This window comes from Chiloscyllium punctatum, chromosome 11, assembly GCF_047496795.1.
Source record: "Chiloscyllium punctatum isolate Juve2018m chromosome 11, sChiPun1.3, whole genome shotgun sequence".
Taxonomy (NCBI): Eukaryota; Metazoa; Chordata; class Chondrichthyes; order Orectolobiformes; family Hemiscylliidae; genus Chiloscyllium; species Chiloscyllium punctatum.
Genome location: NC_092749.1, coordinates 85,156,200 through 85,178,469, shown reverse-complemented (window position 1 = coordinate 85,178,469; position 22,270 = coordinate 85,156,200). Strand labels below are relative to the sequence as shown.

General features: G+C 41.2%; 1 protein-coding gene across 2 annotated transcripts in view; it reads right to left on the bottom strand.

Moving 5' to 3' along the window:
• LOC140483152 (filamin-A-interacting protein 1-like) overlaps positions 1-22,270 on the bottom strand; it is a 228,905-nt gene that overhangs the window by 167,256 nt on the left and 39,379 nt on the right. For both annotated transcript variants that reach the window (XM_072581168.1, XM_072581167.1), the window contains exon 2: positions 681-953. In XM_072581168.1, coding sequence (XP_072437269.1) covers positions 681-947 — 267 coding nt within the window. In that variant the 5' untranslated portion in view covers positions 948-953. The remainder of the gene's footprint in view (positions 1-680; positions 954-22,270) is intronic.

Genomic DNA, 22,270 nt, shown 5'->3' with positions numbered 1-22,270 from the left:
GTGGACTCGTTGGGCTGAAGGGCCTGTTTCCACACTGTAAGGATTCTATGTCTATGTCTATAAGGGTTTGTACTGACAAGAGAATTCTTGGACTGTTGTTTGATTTCCTTGGATCCTAAACCCTACAGTTGATGGAAAATTGTTGTCTTTAATATTTTCATTAAGAATTTGCCAACATTTTCTGAGTGCATTTGTAATCAATCTCATTCATATTGTGTTGCAATAAAACCACTTTTGTAACTGTGAGTCTGTAATGGATTGCTGACTGTCGTCTGTTCTTCTGGCCAAGACTTACTTTATGTACAGAATTATGTGTCTCATATATTTTTATGGGACTTTGAATTGCTTACAGTTTGTTTTTTAGGCCAAGTCTGTCCTTTCCTTTCTTTCTCAATCATTTCCTTCCTCTGCTCTTCTAGACTTCCAACCCATAACACTCATTGCATCCAAGGGAACTTCCAGGTTTCTGCTCACACTGATTCGAAATGGCTGTTAGAAAGTGTGTGGTAATGTTCAGCTGGCAACGTTCTCTCTGAATTTATTCCATGCGTAATGTTAAGATTAGCAACTCAACCTGATGACACTATCTGTTCCAATCTTCTGGTTCACAATTAGATAGCAGTATGTAGCCTACAAAATAAATTTGTAAATGTTAGAAGACATTGCTACTCAAATCTCACCTCAATTTCCCCTTCCATTATGCTGAGCAGACGCAGGAGATCGTCTTTCGAGAGCTCCAGTAACTTCTTTTGTTGCTCATTTTCTTCAGTTGATTTCTGCTGTTTCTTTGCAGGACCTGATACCCCCATTAACTTTTCTCCATCATGTTGGCGATGAGTCTTCTTCTTCTTTTTACTGCCTACAGAAGTGCTTTCCTCACCTTCATGGTTGTGGTCCCTGGACACACGCCCATGAGATGGCGACTCTCCACTGCTCCGGGATCTCATTCCAACCTACAATGGAGAAAGCATATAGAGGTAAAGAGACTACATGTTTTATTACAAGTGGTCAATAATTGCATCCATTTTCAATTCCAGGTTTATAAAAGCAACGTGAAAAATTATTGTAATTTCCAGAAGTGAAGATTCTACTTCTACAAAATTCTAATTTAAGCCGCAATATGTAGCAGATGCCCACTTGTTTGAATTGACTATTTATTCAGTTATTGCCCAAATGTCCTGCAGAGTTTGTAACATTGGAATAACTAGATAAAAACTAACAATTTGTTAGGCACCCTGCGTGGTATTAGTTAGCTCAGTTGATTGGATAATTAGTGTGTGGTGCAAAAAAATGCTTAGGTTTACAAGTTCAATCCTTGCATCGATTATAATATTTCACGGAGTCCTGCCGGATTACCTTACCACATGCTTCCTCAAACTAAACATAATTAGTTGCCTCTTTTTAATAGAGAGAAATGCTATGGTCCTGGTGGAACATGACTCCATTCCATACGATTTTCTCCCTAATCTGTAATTCATTTTCCTTCATTCTAGTACATCCTGAACATTTGTCCTGAGCATTAATTGAAACACTTGGCACAACTCTTCCATTCCTTAGGTGATGTATTGTTAAGTCTAACACTCTGTTCTTATGGCAATTGATATTTTGTTATTTGCATATCACATTTATTCATTTTATGACTGACGTGATATGTGTCATAGAGTCATAATTTTGTCTACATGACAGAAAGAGGACTTTCATCACATGATGTTCCTACCAATCATCAGATATCCATCTAATCTAATCTTCATCAATCCAAGATGGCGGTGCTGATAAGATTGGCAATATTTGGGCTCCTGGGCCCATCTGCCCAAGGTGGTCACTTCCTCCCTCTTTCCTTACCCTTGTGGTCTTGTTTCCATTTCTTTTTCATTGTATTCTTCATGTCAGTGACAGAGGAGAGAGTGACGTTGTGGAGCAGAACAGACAGCACAGGACTCTTGGCGAGGTGGTGGCCTGTGCTCGCATTGCAGCCCAGGACCCGTGGCTGTGGTGCATCTGGAGTGGGGATTCCAGGCATTGTGAGGCTGCAGCTGAAGTGGTGGCAGGGACATCTGGTTAGGGTAAGCCCAAAGTGGGCACTCCTGGTCCTCTGCATTGTGGTGGCGACAGTCTCTGGCTGTGGTAGGGCTGGAGCTGGGGTCTCCTGGTTGTCGGCGAGGCACTGGTTGCAGGGCAAGTGTGGGTCAAGCAAAGGACCCACCATCAGTGCCCCGCCAGAAGGGTGGGCCCAGCAATGAAGAGATGGCACCTAAAGAGTGGTGACTCTGAAATTTGGGGATCCGGCAAAATGGTGACAAGGGTGTTGTTGGTCAGCCGGCTCAGGGCTCAGCTCTCATGGTGGAGGTGGTAGAGTGAAGATGACTTTCATTCGGCTTTGTCTTTATATTCTTGAAGTATTTGAATGGTGCGGGATTGTGGCCACAGTTGAAGCTTTTCACTGTACTTGACCGATGTTGTTCATTGTAGAGTACAAGTGACAATAAATCATCATTCATTTTCCAATACTCTTGTAAAGTTGTTGTAAAATGTCTTGAGAGTTCTTGCCTCTACCACTCTTTTAGACAGTGAGTTCCAGATATCCACAGTTCTCTGAGTGAAAAGATTTTGCCTCAAATGCCTTCTAAACCTCCTGCTCTTTACCTTAAAACTATTTATTAATCTCTCCCACTAAAGGGAAAAGTTTCCCTTGTCTATTCCCTTTAGAACTTTGTACTTCTCAATCAGTTCCCCACTCAGCCTTCTCTGCTCCAAGGAAAACAATCCCAACCTACCTAGTCTTTCTTCAGAGCTGAATCATTCCATCCCAAGCAGCATCTTGGTGAATCTCTTCTGCACCCCCTCTAGTGCAGTCATATCCTTCTGTTGCGTGGCAGCTAGAACTGCATACATTATTCTAGCTGTGGCTTTAACTATTGATACCAACAGACCATCATAACCTCCTTGCTGTTGTATTCAAGAACTGGACTAATAAGAGCAAATATCTTGTTTGCCCTCGTAATCACCTTATCTACTTGACCTGCTACCTTCAAGGAACATGCATAACAAGGTTCCTCTGACCCTCTGAACTTCCTAGGCTCCTGCCATACATTATGTATTCCCATGCCTCTTAGTCATCCAAAAATGCATCACCTCAAACTTTCAGGATTAAATTCCATTTGCCACTGTTCAGCCCAACTGACTCATCCATCTATATCATCTCGTAGTCTAAGGCTTTTCTACTTGCTATTTACCATACCATAAATTTTCATGTTATCTGTGAACTTACAGATTGTATTTCTTACATTCATGTCTAAACCATTAATGCACATAAATTGCAAGGGCCCCAGCACCAAACCCTGTGATGTGGCACTGGACATAGGCTTCAGGTCATAAAAGCATCCTTTGACCATCACCGTCTTCTTCTTGTCACTAAACCAATTCTATGGTCCTATCTGCCAAAAAGCCTAGCTTCTTAACTTTTGTACCATGTGGTACCTGGTCAAAAGCCTTTCTGAAGCCAATATAGACATCTATACTCCTGTCCTCAAAAAATTAAACTCAGTTTATTAGATATAATCTCTGCATTACAAAGCCATAATTACTACTCTTGATTAGTCCTTGCCCGTCCAAGTGCAGATTAATTCTGCCCCTCAGAGTTTGCTTCCAATAGTTTCCCTTCCACTCATGTTAGACTCACTGGCATGTAGTTTCCTGGTTTATTCCTGCCACCCTTCTCAAATAATGTTACCTTATTAATTGTCCTCTAGTCCTCTGGCATCCCTCCTGTGGAGGGAGAGGATTTGAAAATTAATGTCAAAGCTCCTGCCATCCTTGCTTCTTACAGCAGCTGGCACCTGGAGATTTATCCACTTCCAAGCTCATGAAAACTTCCTCTTCCTCAAAGCCAATTCATTCAAATGTATCAAAGTGTCTCTCTCTGATTTCTATAGCTGCTTGTTAAGGATCTGTTTGACACTGGGGCCATTGCATAAAGGAAAATTCTAACCTTCAATTATTACTGCTTTAAACAGATCTGAGGCTGTTCTGTACCTTTGGAACTTCATCTTCCACAACTCCTAGTTAAGTGCTTATAATGGTTCTTTGATAGCATTAGTTTGAAATATGACTCTCTTTACCTCATTTTGGGTAATCTTCAAGTCTCTATTCAGGGAATCAGACAAAATTTTTCAGAAGAATTACAAAGAATAATTTCACGTTGAATACCTGTCATCAGAATTAGTTAACTGTTCCTTTTCACAGAGGCTGCCTGCCCTGCTCAGTATTTCCAATATTCTAAAGTTTATATTTCGAAATTTTCAGTTCTTGAATCTTACTCTTTTCATTTTCAATGATACTATTTCCAAAAAATATCACCATGATCTCATTTCATACTGATTTAGCCATTGTTTAAGTATGTAAAATTGGTTTGAAGGTACATTTATTAACAGATACAATTCCAACAGCACTGTTCTGCAATAGTATTCAAAGAACACTAGTAAAACAAATGTAGCTTTTCTAAAAATATCAAACCAATTCAGTTGGTAGCACTTTCACCTTGGATTGAACAGGATTTGGGTGACGCAATGAAGTATTGTTATTTTGTTGATGTTAAATGATGATTCTATCTGCTCTCTCAGCTGCATCTAAAAAAACCTTCATGGCATTATTTCATAGATCAGGGCATTATTTCTAAGTCATGGCCAACATTTATATCTCAAATTTACATTATTAAATCACTACATTACTTTTAAAAATACAGTTAGTTCTGGTGTAACACAATAGTTCCGTTCTTGTGCGATCTTGCTTTACCTGTATTGCACAATAGCTGTGCCATTTAAACTAATAGAGGCAGGAATCGCATTATAGCCAATACAGGTAAGGAAAGTTTGCATTCAACAAACAACAGTCTAAATTCTTCAATCGTCTTAAAGCTAATTCGCATTGAAGAAACATGTCTTATAGCAGAACCGAATGTACTGAATTACGTAAAAAAATCAGATTAACTGCTTATTATCACGTTGGGGATTACGGGATCTTGCTGTGCACAAATTGGCTCATGTTTATAACATTACAACAGTGAATATATTCTTTTTTTTTCTACAACAAATTGCTGTGCAATGGATGTTGGAAATCTGAAATAAAAGCACAAATTATTGGAAACGTTTGGCTGTTCTGGAAGCATCTATGGAGAGTAACGAAGCTAACATTTCAGGTTGATTCACCAGTTCAACTGTAACTCCATGTTGATTCTGTTACTGACTGCTGGAAGTCAATCTGCCCATGGGTGGAGTGTTCTCACAGGAACACGTGGCAAAAACATCATGTTAATAAAATAAATATTTAAAGCTGATGTAATGCCATATTATGTTGGAACAAACACAGAAATACTCCCAAACAAAACAGTATATATTACAACACAAATTTTGTAAAAAAAAGGTTGAAACATCATTCTCTACATTTTTACATGTTAATCAGAGTAACATAATGTTGAAATAGGAAAACAGAAAGTATGTTTCCTTTCACTTTTTCCTTTTACTATCCTACTCTTTCTCATAGACACGTAAGAAATCCTCATAAAATCTGGATTCTTAAAACCCAATGAGCTATTTTCCAAAATGTAGTCAGTGCTATTATCATTGAAAATGTAGCAGTCAACTCCTACACAACATTGCACAAAAAGCAGTTTGAAGAAGATAAAGTTAAACTGTTTTGCTGTGTTAGGGAGGCTTATGAATCAGGACACTAAGAAACACCATCTGCTTTATTTAAAAAAATCTCCAAACATATTTTATATTCAACAGAACAGAATTAGGGCCTTCATTCAATACTTCATCCAAAAGAAAACACATCTGACAATGTAGCATTCCATCAAAACTAATCTACATATCTGGACAGAAATCTACTTTAATTCTGTTTTAAATTTAATCCCAATCTAACTGAGAGACAAAGTGCTACCACTGAGCCAAGTTTTAACAGGTTAATGAGTTGGCTGTGAAGAGGAATTCCCTGTAGTTGGATATTTGATCTGTGTTGCTGTTAAATGTTCAACCTTACAATAAATTGGCTTCTGACATGTGGCTGCTCCCTCTCACTGTTCTTTTGCACATGTCTGGGTCTCTTGGGCATAATGACATCATATTAAATGCTCAAATGCCAAACATCTGAATCTGCTGTTGCTAAATATTTAAAAGGGCACCTTTTAAATTGGAGTATATTCAGAAGGTATTATTTTTAAGGAAAGCAGAAACACTTTTGGTTTGTCTCAATAATGCCTAAACAAATGGGACAATGATAAAAAAATTAACACTGTGTGTTTGTGGACAGAACAAAATAGTGAGTGGGTTTTTTTATTATAAAGCACACTTAACCATTTGATGATAATCCTGTTATATTGGAAGAAAATGAGAAGTATAACTTTAAATAGACTGAAACATTTGTAAATATTATTAGAAAGCTATGAAACACTGGTGAAAAATGACACCAGTGAAGCTAACTAGGAAAAAAACTAAATATTACTTAAAATGTTCAGATCTATGCTCCGCAAATGACTGCTCCAAGTTAATCTTTCTTCCATCTGATTTCTGTAGCATTAAATGAACATGAATATACATTAATAAATATGTTGCTTTTCTTCAGATCTGATGCAGTCAAATTGTCTCACACATTTTATTTTACATAGCTATACTGTACACTGTAATCATTATCTCAAAATGACTTTATGACTCCAACTGCTAGCTTCCTTGTGATTTATGCATAAGTACCCTCAAATCCATCAGTGCTGTGACCTTCTGAAATCTTTCTCCATTTGAATAACATTCAGCTCTTTCCTCTTTTTGGTGTATCACTTCATATTTTCCCATTTTACACTGCATGAGCCAAGATTTTGCCCACTCAGCTAACCGATCCATAGTCCTCGGTAGACTCTATCATCCTCACTATTTGCCTTCCTGCCTGTTTTTGCATTACCTGCAATTTGACAACAGTCCTTGACAACACTTTCCTCATCCAGCTTATTAGTATATATCATAAATAAGTGTGGGCTGTGCAATGATTCTGTGGCACTCTACCTAGGTTGCCAACCTGAAAATGCTCCCCTTAATCCAATTCTATCAGTTGAGATAATTCTTATAGCCTTCTATTAGTTAGCCAATCTTCTATTCATTATATATATATATATACCATCCTCAGTACCATGTGCTCCTATTTTATTTAGTAGCATACATGCAGTACCTTATCAAATGCCTCATCGTGTCTTCCAGAAATGAATGTCTCCTAACCTATCTGTTCTTTTCCTTAAGGTTGGTCTGAGACTTGTCACAGAGTCACACAAGTCCACATCATGGAAAAAGGCCATTCATCCCACTGAGCCTGTACCAGTAAAATGAGCACCTCCCTTCCATCATAAGGTCAGAAGTGGAGATGTTCAAGTAACAAGCAAGACTCACACCACACAAATGCCATGCAATAACCATCTCACAAAGATAATCTAATAATTCCCCTTGAGATTTAATAGTGACACCATCACTAAGTTCCCCATCATCAACATCCTTGGGGTTGCCATTGATCAGAAACTGAACTGAATTAGTTTTATGGCTACAAGAACAGATCAGAGGCTGAAAATATTGCAGTGTGTAACTCATCTCCTAACTCCCCAATGCCTACCAACCATCTACAAAATAGGAGTAATAACTGTGAAAGAATATTCCCTACCCGTATCACTGAGTGTAGCTCCAATAAATGCTCAAGAAGCTGAATACCATCCAATACAAAACAATTCATTTGATTGGCATTGCATCCATGAGTATTCAGTCACTCTGCACTGATGTTTCGTATGCACTGCTGCTACTATCTACAAAGGTGCACTGCAGAAATTCAAAGATTCAAACCCTTTCCATCTAGAAAGATAAGGGCATCTGAGTAAAAACATGTTTCCTCACATTCCCTCTAAACTTCCTGCCCCCTGTTTAGGTCTATGCCTTCTGGTCATTAACCCCTCCAGCAAGGGAAAATATTCCTTCCTATGAACCTTACCAATGTCCCTCATGATTTTGTAAATCTCAGTCGTATACCCCTCAATTTCTGCTGCTACAAGGAAAACAATGCCAGTCTATCTAATATCTTTTCATAACTTATCCTTTCCAACCCATGAAGCTGCCTGGTAAATTTCCTTTTGACTCTTTCCAATGCTACCACATCCCCCTAATAATGTGAATTCTAGAAATGCATACAATATTCTAGCTGTGGCCTAACCAACATTTTATACAGCTCCAGCACAACCTTCCTGCTCCTAAACTCTATGCTAAACTTCCATGCTTCCTAGGATCCTAACATGTGTCATATGTTCTCTTACCTTGTTCTTCTTGCCCAAGTGCAACACCTGACACTAAGCCAGATTAAATTCCATTTGCCACAAATCAGCTCATCTATATCCTTTTGTGATCTTAGGCTATCCTCTTCACTAATTGCCACCCCACCAATTTTTGTATCATCCATGATCTTACTGACCAACCTTCCTAAATCATTTATATAAACCAAAACCAGCAAGAGCCTCAATACAGATCCTTGTAGAACCCCACTGGACATGGCTCCCTGCCACAAAAACAAATTCACTAACTAATTAAGAATTTTTACTTTATTAACTTTACCAAAACTATTAATTATTCTGAATAGGCTAATTAATTCTACTCTTAACCCTTGTTTGCTTTCAAAATAAAAAAGAACTCAGCCTCACCAGTCTCTCCTCATAACTAAAGACTGTAATTTGGGAATGGCAGAATCTCCTCTACACGCAGGCCTTGACTTCTTTCCCAAACCAAAGCACCTGAAACTGGGAATAGTTTTAACTTCCAATGATAACATTAACAATTTTTCACTGATCTGATAATCACCCATCTCACACAATTGCCCAAAGTCAAAAGACCACTAATATTCAAAGTGTGGTCTAATCAATGATTTAACTAGTTTTGGCATTCCCTCTTTGCTTTAGTAAACATGGTCATCCATAGTGAAACTGGAGCTCTTAAGTTCCCTAAGTTCTTAAATTCCCAATGATACCACCTTTATGACCAGGAAATGATAATACCCAATTGTCTATATCATTTTCAAGCAATTGTATTGAATGGACCCAACACAATAATGGTCTTGTGATCAATATCACTAAAACCTTCAACTTCAAAAAAGATTTGCTGAATTAATTTTTTTTCAGATATTCAGACAATTACTCCATTTTGATCAACGACAGACTTTTAATTTTTTTTTTGTCTGGTGCTAAACAGATGTTGAGATCCATCATTTACCATCTTTAATGAAGTAGAATCTGGCAGGCGGCTTTCAAATCCTCAGAAGAATAAAATATAATGTACAATGCTTCCTCTAACATTTCCTCCCTGAAGTAAATGTCTTGTAACAGTGATTGCAACTTCCTTTCATGTGGAAATTCAAGGTGGAATTCCTTTTTGCCTTGACTCACTCAGGGATTTACAGGTTTTCATTTTATATCTATCATGACTTCAGTTCAACTGTACAATCCATCCATCACATCTGTATAATGTCAGGAAAATTAAACTGCAAATCGTGCCTAGCTGTATTTGAATGTGTTACAACTGATTGCTAAAATCATCAATGTGATACAGAGCAAACTACTTCCAACTAACTTTGTCAATTAATTGTAAGAAAGCTGCCCAAGGAAAAAAAAGCTTTCATAACTGTGTTGGCATGCATCCTTCAGTTATAAATAAGACATTAACTTTTAAAGTAGCCTGTCAAACAACTGTCACTAAATTATTGAGTGTGTTACAATCCCCATAGAGACCAATAACATTAAAAAAGAAATCTGATCTTACATTACAGAGCCAAACATTGACATAACAAGGTTTTGTATTTGAAAACATTTATTGTAATAGGCTAAAAGCATTTGACTGAACACCGTGGGTGGAATCCTGAACAACATGGGCTATGGTGAGAAATGTGGCAGAATGATGTGAGAAGTCCAGAAAGGTCTCTTTCAGTCTCAGGAATAACTTGCTGCATCTTTTCACTTAGTTCCAGTCAGAGAGGTGAGATTCTTACTAGGAAGTGGCGAGTTGCCTATTGAGGGGAATTTTTAAAAAATTTGTTTATGGATATTACTGGCTAGGCCAGCATTTACTGTCCATTCCTAATTTCCGATAGGGCAGTTAAGAGTCAGCCATATTGCTGTGGGGCTGGTGTGACTTGTAGGGTAAACCAGGCAAGAGCAGCAGATTTCCTTAATCCCTAAAGGACATTAGTGATCCAGATGAGCTTTATGACAATTTACAGTTTTCAAATGGTTGACATTAGGCTAGGTTGTTTTTATTCCTTTTTTTATTGAATTCAAATTGCATCATCTACCATGGTGGACTCAAACCATGAACACTATCCTGAATTACTAGCCCAGTGACACTACCACTATATCAGCATATCCTCTGCTTGCTAAAACTCTTATTAACTGTGCATCTCATTTTATTAATATTTAGTTTTCTATTTCACCATCTGCAGTGAGCAAAAAGACACTGAGAATTCTCACCATGGAAGTTAAAGTGGGAACCTGTGGATGTCAGCTCATTGTTAGCTGTCAAGACCCTCAATGTTGGTCACCATGCAGTAACATCTCAGGGCATTCTTCATGGACATTATCATCCAACATGTGCTATCCTCTTGATGTAAAATCTCCAACTCACGTAGTGCATTCTTCTGTATTTCAATTTTACAACAAGGAGACTATGTTCTCAGGAACATGCATCCAGCTCACGCCCGGACCTGGCTGCATCTCCAGCTGTTTGTTCACTCTCTTAGCACCCACTCAGCTTGAGCTGACCTGAATAATCACAACATCTCTGCATTGCCTTACCTGACTTTACCTTTTGCATGTTGTCCCTTAGATAGGGACAGCAGGCACACAATGTTGCTTACTGCTTTGCCGTTTACAGCAAACACCAAGGCATGAACCTTACATAAAGCATAATGACTTAAGAATAGGAACAGAGTAGGCCATTTGGACCCTCAAGCCTGTCTGACCATTTAACATGATCATGGCCAATCTGCCTTAAGCCTCAATTCTTCTTTCATGCCAGCTCCTTATAACTGTCAATTCCCTAATAGTTACAAAATCTATTCACCTCCTCTTTAATTTTTTCTCAGTGATCTAACTTCCACAAATCTCTGGGGTAGAGAATTTCAGACATTCACCATCCTCTGGGAGAAGATGTTCCTTTGTCCTCAGCTTTAAGTGAGTATTCACTTATTCTGTAACCATGTCCCCTAGGCCAAGATTTCACCCCGCACCCCCAACAAGAGGAAACATCTTCGCAACACCTAACTCTCAAGTCCCCTTAGAATCTTGTATGTTCCAGTAAGATTGACCCTCATTCTTCTCTTATGAATAAAGATTCTAAGCTGTTTTGCCATGCTTAATAAATTAGCCCCTTCAATCAGCCTAGTAAATCTCTTTTGAATAGCTTCCAATGTCAATATATTCTTTTTTAAACATGCACATCAAAACTGCACGAAGTTCTCCAGGTGCAGCCTAACACAGTTGTAACAAAACGTCACTGGTTTTGAAACCCACCACCATCCCTCCACCCACTGTGGAGGGCCGGAATTCAATTTGCTTTCTTAATTAGTTGCTGCACCTGTGTGCTTACATTTCAGTTTTCATGCACAGGAACACCCAAATCTCTCCAAACTGCACTTTTTTGGATTGTCTCTTCATTTAAACAATAGCCTGTGTTTTGATTCTTTGACCAAAATTCTTTGACGTGACACATTCCTACATGAAACTCCATCTGTCAGGATTTTGCTGATTCACTCAACTATCTATAGCCCCTTGCAGATTCTTTATGACCCATTACATGCCCTCCCACTTACCTTGTAACCTTAGAAGACTTGAATACATTACTTTCTACCTCCTCCTTCACATCATTGATATAAATAGTAAATAATTGAGCCCAAGGACTGAGTGACATGATACTCCATTTGTTAAATCTTTCCAACCTGAAGAAAATCCCTTCATCCCGATTCACTGTCTCCTATGTGTTTTTTTTAGATTACCTACAGTGTGGAAACAGGCCCTTCGGCCCAACTAGTCCACAACGACCCTCCAAAGAGCAACCCAACCAGACCCATTCCCCTACATCTAACACTACAGACAATTTAGCATGGCCAATTCACCTAACCTGCACATTTTTGGGCTGTGGGAGGAAACCGGAGCACGCAGACATGGGGAGAATGTGCAAACTTCACACAGAAAGTTGCCTGAGGCGGGAAATGAACTCAGGTCTCTGGTGTTGTGAGGCAACAGTGCTAACCACTGTGCCACCATGGCGCCCAATCCTCAATCAATGCTTATACATTACCCCCAATAACATGAAATCATATCTTGTGCAATTAGCTTTTTTGTGACAGCTTATTGAATGCTCTTTGGAAATCCAAATACACTGTATTCATCCCTTATTAAACCTGCTTGTTATATCCTCAAAGAATTGTAGCAAATTTTACAAACATTATTTCCCTTTCACAGAACCATGTTGATTCTATTTGATAGTGCGAAGCTTTTCTAAGTGCCCTGATATTTCTTCCCTGAAAATGGACTCTAGCATTTTCCCAATGACAGATGCTGGGCTAACTCTATAGTTTTCTGTTTTCTGTTCCCTCCCTCTTGAACAAGGGTGTCACATTAGCAGAGACCCTCCTAGAATCCAATAAATTTTGAAATATCTTGACCAATGCCTCCACTATCTCTGCAGCCACTTCCTTTAAAACCAGGCAATTAGGTCCTGCCTTGTCATAGAATCATGGAATTTTACAGTATAGCAGATCATTCAGCTTATCACGTCTGTACTGGCTCCCATAAGATTTATCCAGCTAGTCTCATTCTCCACTCATAGAATTATATATCCAGGTCATCAACAGAGTATGTACACTTTCCATTTCAGATCCAAGTCTACAGTGTGAGATATCCTCAAAGAGTAGTCCCATTACCTTGTCACGTACATTATGCCTCATAATAGAGATTGTTACAAGATCTTCCCATTCGCACACCACCACACTGATACTTTCCTTTATTAACAAAGCTATCCAATCCCCTTTTCCTTTTCACCTATTCTTCTAGAATGTTGAATACCTCTGAATATTGAGTGTGCAGCCTCGGTCATCTTATAACCATGTCTTGAACATCTATAAGGTCATATTAATTTATTTCTGTATCTGCAGTCAACTCATCATTTTCCAACAAATTCTGCATAAGTTCCAAAAAAACCTTAAACTTTTTTTTTCTATTATTACCCCCTCTGGTTTCTGCACTTTGATTATCGTTCACCTCTTCACTACACTGCACATCTCTCTTGATTCTTTTTGATTTTTCTGAAGTTGCCTTCAATTGAATCCTCATCCCACTATTTAGTTTACAGCCCCAGAAACTGGTTCCAGCATTGTTCAAATGAAGCCCATCTCATCTCTCTTTCACCAGAACTGCTGCCAGTGCCTCACGAATTAGAGTCTATTTCTCCCATGCCAATCATTACTTGTCATGGTTGTCAGCAGCCCTCAAGTCAAGGTGAGAGTTAGGATCCTCTCAGAAAGGATGAGGATGTAAATATGAGACAGCCCAGTACCTATCTTGAGTTTTTCTTCCAAGTTGGGGGCAGTTTTTCTCCTGGAACGAGACAAGGAAGTGGTGGAGGCTGGTACAATTGCAACATTTAAGAGGCATTTGGATGGGTATATGAATAGGAAGGGTTTGGATGCATATGGGCCGGGTGCTGGGGAAGGTGGGACTAGATTGGGTTGGGATATCTGGTCAGCATGGACGGGTTGGACTGAAGGGTCTGTTTCCATGCTGTACATCTCTATGACTCTATGACTCTATTTAGGGAGATGAAAGTGGATGGCATTACTGTTACTTTTGGTGCAGGTGGGGAGGTTTCCCAAGCAGCACAGAGGACCTGCAAAGAGTTGAGGTGGGTCAGAGATATTGTAGGCCCTCGTAAGAGTGGCAGTATATGAGTCTTGGTGGGGGGTGTGTGCAGAAGCAGAACTAGAGTGAATGTCAGATGAAGCTGGCACTTATACTGGTGGAGTGGGAAAAAGACATTGACCTTCATCTTACATACCTGTGCCTCCCTCCAGATGGCTGAAACTACACTGATCTAGGTTGTGTGGTCTGGTGTTGTGGCACCCTCTGCTGGTCCAGGAGAAGATGACATCTGACTCTACATCATCTCATCTGCCAGGTCCCTGTCCACAAAGTGAAATGTCACTTTTCACTGGTCTGCCATGCCTGGGGCAAATGTCAGGAACCATCTGGGTCAGATCTGGACTTACAGTATTAGTCCATGTACTCAATGGCCTTTAAAGTTAGTACAGATGCCCGAGAAGCCAGACCATTCAGCGACATCCTGGCAGGGGAAAGCCATTCCAGGTACAGCAAGTGGTAACCCTGGGCTAGAATTGGATGATGCCATAGACGTGCGGTAAAAATGAGGCAAGTTCGGTAAGATGTGGCAAAAGATCCTCCTGGAGAGAAGCCTTCCCTGAAAATCGATAAGATATTTCAGTTGGGGATGAGCCAGTTGGTGTGGAGCAGGACTGAATTGGTTGTCTTGGGTCCAGGAGGTGTAAGTGGCTAGGAGAGGTGCAGTTGAAGGGGCGTGTGACAAGTTGGGGCTCAACATCATAGTTGCATGGGATTTTAACTAAGCTTTTAATTGTGTAACATTTCCTAGGTAACTAGTAAATTATCAGAAGTGGAACCCTCTAAATTCTCATGGATTTAGAGATTTCTTCAAGGGTTCCAGAGGTAGGAAAGTTTTCAGTGAAGTCATCAATTTTCCAGTCAATTCCCATGGACTCTGCTGTAACTGGGAGTCCATTTGGTCCCAACTCACAATTCCTGTCTGCACTATTCCAATTATCATGTAGTCATTGGAGTATTCAGGCTAGTTTTGTAGGCCACATTAACTTCAACCACAAAACAGAACATTTAATGCAACACAAGAAAAATGATTAGATTTATATTATGTATTCTTTTGAGGACACATTCATCCTCCCAGATTCAATCCAAAACGATCCTATGTTCCCAAGGGTTTACTCTCCATATTTTTACCTTACAGCTTGGAGAGTTTTAACACCAGAAGTGCAAATTTTCTTGGGGAATTCGCCCTCTCACTAAAGCCAGGCAAACTTTCCATCGTCATTTTGACTCCCTTTGAATTTGGTCTTTCTAATCCAAGCAAAAGCTTTCATCCGCATTCCAGAATAGGGGAAACAATGGAAACTTCCAGCCTCTTGCTGCTCTTTCTCTCTCTCTCCCTCTCTCCTTGATCCTGACAAATTAACTTGTCTGTGATATTCTGTGATAATTTAGGAAAACTGGTAACCCAACATCTCATAAACTTCCACTCTACCTTTCCAATCTTAAAGCTCATTGCCGTGCCAACAGAAACCAAATGCATTTTATATCCAGGTAGAGGTGCTGATCAGTTATCCTGGAGACTTACATTCTCATTTACTCTCTTGGAAGTAAATAGGCAGTTTAAAGTACAACTGTTTTCAACATGATATTCTCATTGGAGACTCACTGTTTGCTGCTGCACTGTCTCCAAATGTAAATACCTTGCATTTTCTTAACTGTCAAACCACGTTACTCTACAAAATTATGAGAGGTTTGAACAGGGTGGATAGCAAAAAGCTTTTCCCAGATTGGGGTCTCAATTAGTAGGGATCACGACTTCAAGGTGAGAGGGGAAAAGTTTAAGGGAAATATGCGTGGAAAGTTCTTTACGCAGAGGGTGGAGGATGCCTGGATTGCGTTGCCAGCGGAGGTGGTACAGGCATCACGATAGCGTCATTTAAGGTATATCTACACAGATACATGAATGGGCAGGGAGCAGAGCAATACAGATCTTTGGAAAATAGACAACAGATTGAGATAGAGGATCTGGATCGGCGCAGGCTTGGAGGGCCGAAGGGTCTGTTCCTATGTTGGAAGGTTCTTTGTAAGACCCCTTTAATCTCTAACAGTCAAGCCAACTAGATTTGTCAGGGAGACTTCAGAACAATTCACATGAACCTTTTCATTTAGCTTAAAGACACATCTCTAAAGCGTAAACAAGCTTATAAACCTCATAACAGCAATTGGAACTGCAATGTTTCTTGAAGCCAAATCGTGTACTATGAAACTATCAAACAGTTGTTTCTAAAAAAAACTTTCCCTTTATTTTCAAACTGCTTAGCTCAATTTTTAATTTTGTTTTGGATCCACAAAGTTGGTTGAGAACAACTTGTAGACATTCTGTCTGACCTACGCATTATGCAGCATGGAACTGAAAATGAATTATGGAAAACTCCATATCTGTGGATAAGGGGAGGTAACTGAAGCCAAGAACCTAAGCCACACAATCTTTTCTGTGGTTAAATAAACATTTACAATGTCTCGCCCTCCCTCCCCCCAACACATGTTGCTGCCATTTGTATTTGCCAATTGTACGTTTTTTCAATTGCTGGAGTACATTCTTTTGGTTTCTGAAATTGTAATCTTCAATATATCCAGATATCTGAATCTTATTGAGTTGGCTCACTATTAATGTGTCAAGTATTTTTGATTGCAGATCTATAAAAACGGAAGGATGTCAATAACTCCAATCAACACTGAATTATATTTTATAGTAATACTCTGTAACACAGAAAGATACCTGGGCTTGATCACAAATTGAACTTGTTCCAGAAGATTTTTCAGTTTAAGCTGCATTAACTAAAAATAGATGAACTGCCAAACATGGATGAGCAATTCTGGTGTATTATTTAGGTTTACATTATCTAGAATCTCTACATGGTCATTCTATCACGGATTATGGGGAGATGGTGGCATAGTGGTGATGTCATTGAACTAGAGGGGGAATATGATTTTGATGTGAAGGATTGGTTGTGATCATATTGCATGGAAAAGCAGATTCAATGGGGTTTCTTACCTACCCTGCCCCTTTGGTATCTCCCATATCTCGTTTCCATTCATGTCACCATTGTTTCTGTTTTTGGAACAATTTGCTACTCAGTGGGAATCCACTGAAACACTAGCATTTCTTGCACCTGTGCCATCTTTAAAAAGCAGCTCTGGACAATGGTGTGTACAGCCATTGTGCAGCTACCCTGCACAGGATATCAAGAAAAGGGCAAGACGCTACTGCAATTCTCTGACAGGGACCTGGAAGCTCTAGTCAAAGGGGAGGTGCAGCAAAAAGGTAATCTCTTCCTGGAGCATCGCCAGAAGAGGATGAGCTACCAGTTTGGTCTGAGGTCATCGCCAGGGTAAGTACTATCTCCAGGATGCAGAGGAAGCTTCAGCAATGCAGAAGGATGGTCACTAAGCTTCTTACTCCATCACACAAAGTATTACACTCTTCTCTCTGCTACCTCACACTCTTTCACAGAATTGTTTCAGTGCAGAAAGAGGCTATTTAGCCCATTGTGGCTACACCAACTCTTCAAACGAGCATCATTACCTCTTGCCAATTTACTGCCTTTTCCCCACACCCTTGCACATTATTTTTATCTAAATAATTATCTGACGCCCTCTTGAATGCCACAATTAAATCTACCTTCACTATACTTCCAGGCAGTGAATTCCATACCCTAATTACTCATAGAGTGAAAAAACATTCTCATATCACTCTTGCTGCTTCTGTTCTCTATTTTAAATCAATGTTCTTTTGTTCTTGTTCCTTTAACAAGTGGGAACAGCTTCTCCCTATCTGATGTATCCAGCCTGCTCGTGATTTTGAAACCTCAATCAAATCTCTTCCCAGCCTCCTTGTCTCCAAGGGAAACAGTCCCAACTTCATCAATCCGTCCTCATCACTGAAGTTTCTCATTCCTGGAACCATTCTTGTAAACCATATCTGCACTCTTTCAAATACATTCTCATCTTTCTTACAATGTGGAGATACACCATACTCCAGCCAAAGTCTAACAAAATGAACATCAAGCTCTTGTACACAGTGCCCTGATTAATAAAGCCAAGGACACTGTATGCTTTATTAACTGCTCTTGCATTTGTCTTCTATCTCTGTCACTGCACTCAGCTCTCTCCAAGGGTCATAGAATCATAGAGGTGTCAGCATGCAAACAGGCCCTTCGGCCCAACTTGCTCATGCTGCTCATGCTCTTCCAATCCCACTATGCCCTGAAACAACTTCCCTCATCTGCTTTCCCCCTCAGCCTACCACACCGCTAACCCTGCATGCCATCGGTGCTGACTCCACCTTTGTTCAATACACAACACCAGTTCCACCCATTGTCAGCTCACACACTTCCACTGCATCCCTCCAACCCCCGCATTCCCATCACCCCCACAACCTTACTCCCATTACAGGAAAAGACAGCCCATTGCAAAGCAGGGCGAGCCCTTATAGGTTGGAAATATCCGGCTTCTGTTCCATCACAGCTACAAGAACAGAATCGGCTCTCGTAGGAAAAGGCAGAGACTGCTCTACCGGAGATGCTGAGACATACACATCCTGCTAACTGAGTACATATCACTCTCCCATGCCACTGCCACTCTCCCATTAACCCTGATGCCTATCTCAGTCATTGCATACCACTTCTAACCACTGACTAGATGCCTTCTTTCTCTTTCATCTTGCAATTTCCAATGTTCCAAGCTCTTGAGAAGCACCTTCCTGGACCTCTAAGAATGAAAACAACCTGTTTTTTGAGGAGTCATTGGCAAGATTGCCTCCTGCACTCTCACCACCAGCCCAAATACTGACACTTCAATGGGAACTGTAACAGACAGAGTGTCAGACCACAGTCTGATGAGATCCTCACTGTGACAGCTCCTCAGTTAGCTGAGAAAGAAACATCCCAAACTGCTGGCATATGGAGCAGTGCTTTTGACCAGGTGCCCGCTTAAGACCAGGCATGAGATGAGGCTGTAGCATCAATAATCAGGGACTTTATGCAAATACACAGAGAGCAGCAGCAGACAAGCAGAAATGACACGTTGGTGTTCATTGCTCTGGAGATGCATCAGTGCAGTGAGTCCTATGACTGTCTCCCTTCCCCCATAGACAGGTAAGTGGCTGGCATTCAGCGACAGGCCCAGCACCCTCAGGGAGGTTGGCTGCTTAAGAGACACTGGTGCCTGGACTCCACAGATCCAGCCATTAGTCCTCAGTACTGAAGATTGGCTTCTGACAGCGGGATGGGGTACCTTGACCCTAATCCAGGTGCTCCTTTTCTCACAAGGTGATAGGGCAGTGTCAGGAAACACCCAGCTGGAAGTGGAATTGCAAAGAGCCTCCTTCGCAGTCTCCACTCTGGATATTGCAGAAGTGGCCATGTCCTCCATCTTCAATCTGCCTAGTCCCTTTCAGCTCTTGAAACTACTCATCAAAAAGAGTCAACATGCATCTGGTAAGAAGCATGTCTGGCATGTCCAGATGCAAGAGCCCCATGGGGCACTCCATTAATCCACTAGGGCCAATGGGATCCACAAAATGCAGGATCCCTCCAACCCCAGCCGTGGAACCAGGAAATATACTGAGACACAATGGGAGGGAGAAATTATAAAAAATACAACTGAGGGCGTTTTGGTGACATGGGTAAAGAAGGTTTATTAGTTAATACTAATCTTTGCAGAAATATTCTTGATGTTGTATACATTTGCAACTGTTCCTGTTTAAGAGCTAAACACACTTTCACACCAGCTGACACCAGCTCATGGCCAAACACGAGGTTCATTGGATGGAGATGTATGTTAAGAGGCTACTGAGACATTGGAGGCTGGGGAACATGCATGTACGTAGCGTTGAATCCTGCTCACACCCATGTCTCTCTTCATTCGACATTCTCAGTCTTTGGCTTCCTCTGTGCACAAAGGTGTAGCTGTCAAAGAGTTGTTAAGCAGTGAGTGTGCAATAACATGCAAAAATGGTCAGTGTTGTAAGATGGCCAGGCAATTGGAAAGCTGTTATATAGGCCTGTAACCAACGTTCTTCCTCTTTAAAAACTCTATGATGGATGTTCACTATGATTCCCACACAGGTCGAGACACTTACCCCAACCAGTCCGAGAGTGCTCACAACTATTTTCTTCCCCTTTTTTTTTAGATTAGATTAGATTACATACAGTGTGGAAACAGGCCCTTCAGCCCAACAAGCCCACACCGACCTGCAACCCACCCAGACCCATTCCCCTACACCTAACACTACGGGCAATTTAGCATGGCCAATTCACCTAACCTGCACATTTTTGGTCTGTGGGAGGAAACCGGAGCACCCGGAAGAAACCCACGCAGACATGGGGAGAATGTGCAAACTCCACACAGACAGTCGCCTGAGGCAGGAATTGAACCCAGGTCTCTGGTGCTGTGAGGCAGCAGTGCTAACCAATGTGTCACCGTGCCGCCGTTGTATTTTGTGCTTTCAATTTCCAGCACCATGGGTCTCCAGTGACTTTGCAGGTGAGCCCCCATATTTGTACACCCCTTCCAAGAAGCCCATCACTTCAATCCCATGGGATTGACATTTCTCCCAGTCCTGGACCAATGTATCTATATAAACCTGCTCCTGCCGACCCTTCCCACCCAGACTTTAGCAAATGAGGTGACCACATTAGCTGTCCCATTCATCCGCAAGCCAGAGTACTCCTGGCTATGGATAACACCTCCATCCTGCATTGCAGCCTTCTCAGTGATTCTTTATAGTATGTCCCTGTGCACATTCTGCTGTCTCCCTCCACAATTCTACAGTGCCCCTTGTTCAGAGCCTGCATACCCCAGTCCCAAAGATTAAGCTGCTGAGATCTCCTAAGCTCTATCCAACCAACTCCCAACCTCCCCACTCCTCCTCACTCCCCCCTACATCAACCACCCTCCCGAACTACCACCACCACCACCCCAGAATCTGCCACTATAGAACTCATGGACTGACCATGACTGACTTGTTGACTGCAGAAGTGCAGACCCCTTGACCGAGACCACCCTGACTGGATGCCTGACAGTAGACCATCCTCTTGAGTGGTATTAAGAGGCTTTGCTTGATTTATTGTTTCGGGAACCCATGATTACTGGATGCCTCTCTAGACTTCAGTGAGACATGACTGTTTACTTGCTGCACACACAGTGTGTTTGCCCCCATGGTGCATGGTATGAGGTTGATATAACACACAACAAGATGTACTCCCCGTTGAGTGAGGACTGCTGCCCAGCAAGGCAAGCTGCTTGGTTGCGTGACTGCGCTAAGCGGCACATCAAGCCAAGGTGAGGCATGGATTCTGTGAGCATGGTGCTGGGCGCTACGTGAGCAAGCACTAAGCCAGCAAGGCAAACATCACTGAGATGTAGCCTGGCCCAGTCTGTGAGCCTATCTCTGTGTGCAAATTATCCAAGCTGCAGCATTTCAACATAAATTATTGGGTGCACCCTGTATTGCAAGTTAGTGCTTCCAGAGCGCACTGTGTGAACAATTGGAGCAGGGGGGATGCTTCTGATGAGTTAGTAGGTGCTGGATGTCCATGTCTGCAGAGGAAGAGCACATTTATCTATTCCTCATTGATCGCGGTACAGTTTGGGCATAGGAACATGAAGATTCTTCGGTGCAAGGTATGAGATCACTTTGTTTGGGTGTTTGGCACATTTGGCCAGATGGGAATCTGAATATTAATCAGGTGATTTGTGACATTAACAAGGCATTCAGCAAGCATTAATTGGAATCTTGCCAATGCCTAGAGAGGTTCTCACCCTCCACTTTGAAAAACATAAAAGACGATCTCAACATCAAGATGGATGACAGAGTGGTTCAATAAATTTCTGCAGTGCATATTGTCGATAGTACTGAGTGTTACTGAGCGTCAGTGATGGGAAGAAATGGATGTTTGTGGATTAGGTGCCAATCAAGCAAGCTGCTTTGTCCTGGACAGTATCAAGCTTCTTGAGTGTTATTGGAGCTGCAACCATCCAGGCAAGTGAAGAGTATTCCATCACACTCCTGATGTGTGCCTTTAAGATGATGGATAAGTGTTGGAGAGTCAAAAAGTCGATGTTTTAAGTGTAACCCTTCTTCAGGCCTGGGGGTGGGTGTAGGGGGAGCTGCAGATAAAAGGGGTGGCGGGGGCAGGGTGGTGATGGGGATAGGTGAAGATCGGTAGAAAGTATGACCTGGTTAGTCAATAGGAGGAATGAAACCGGTTGGTGGCAGGGAGCAGTGGAAGGGAGGGGGAGGGGCTGGGAAAGGAGTCAGGGGATGGTCTCCTCCATTGCCACAACAAATCAAAT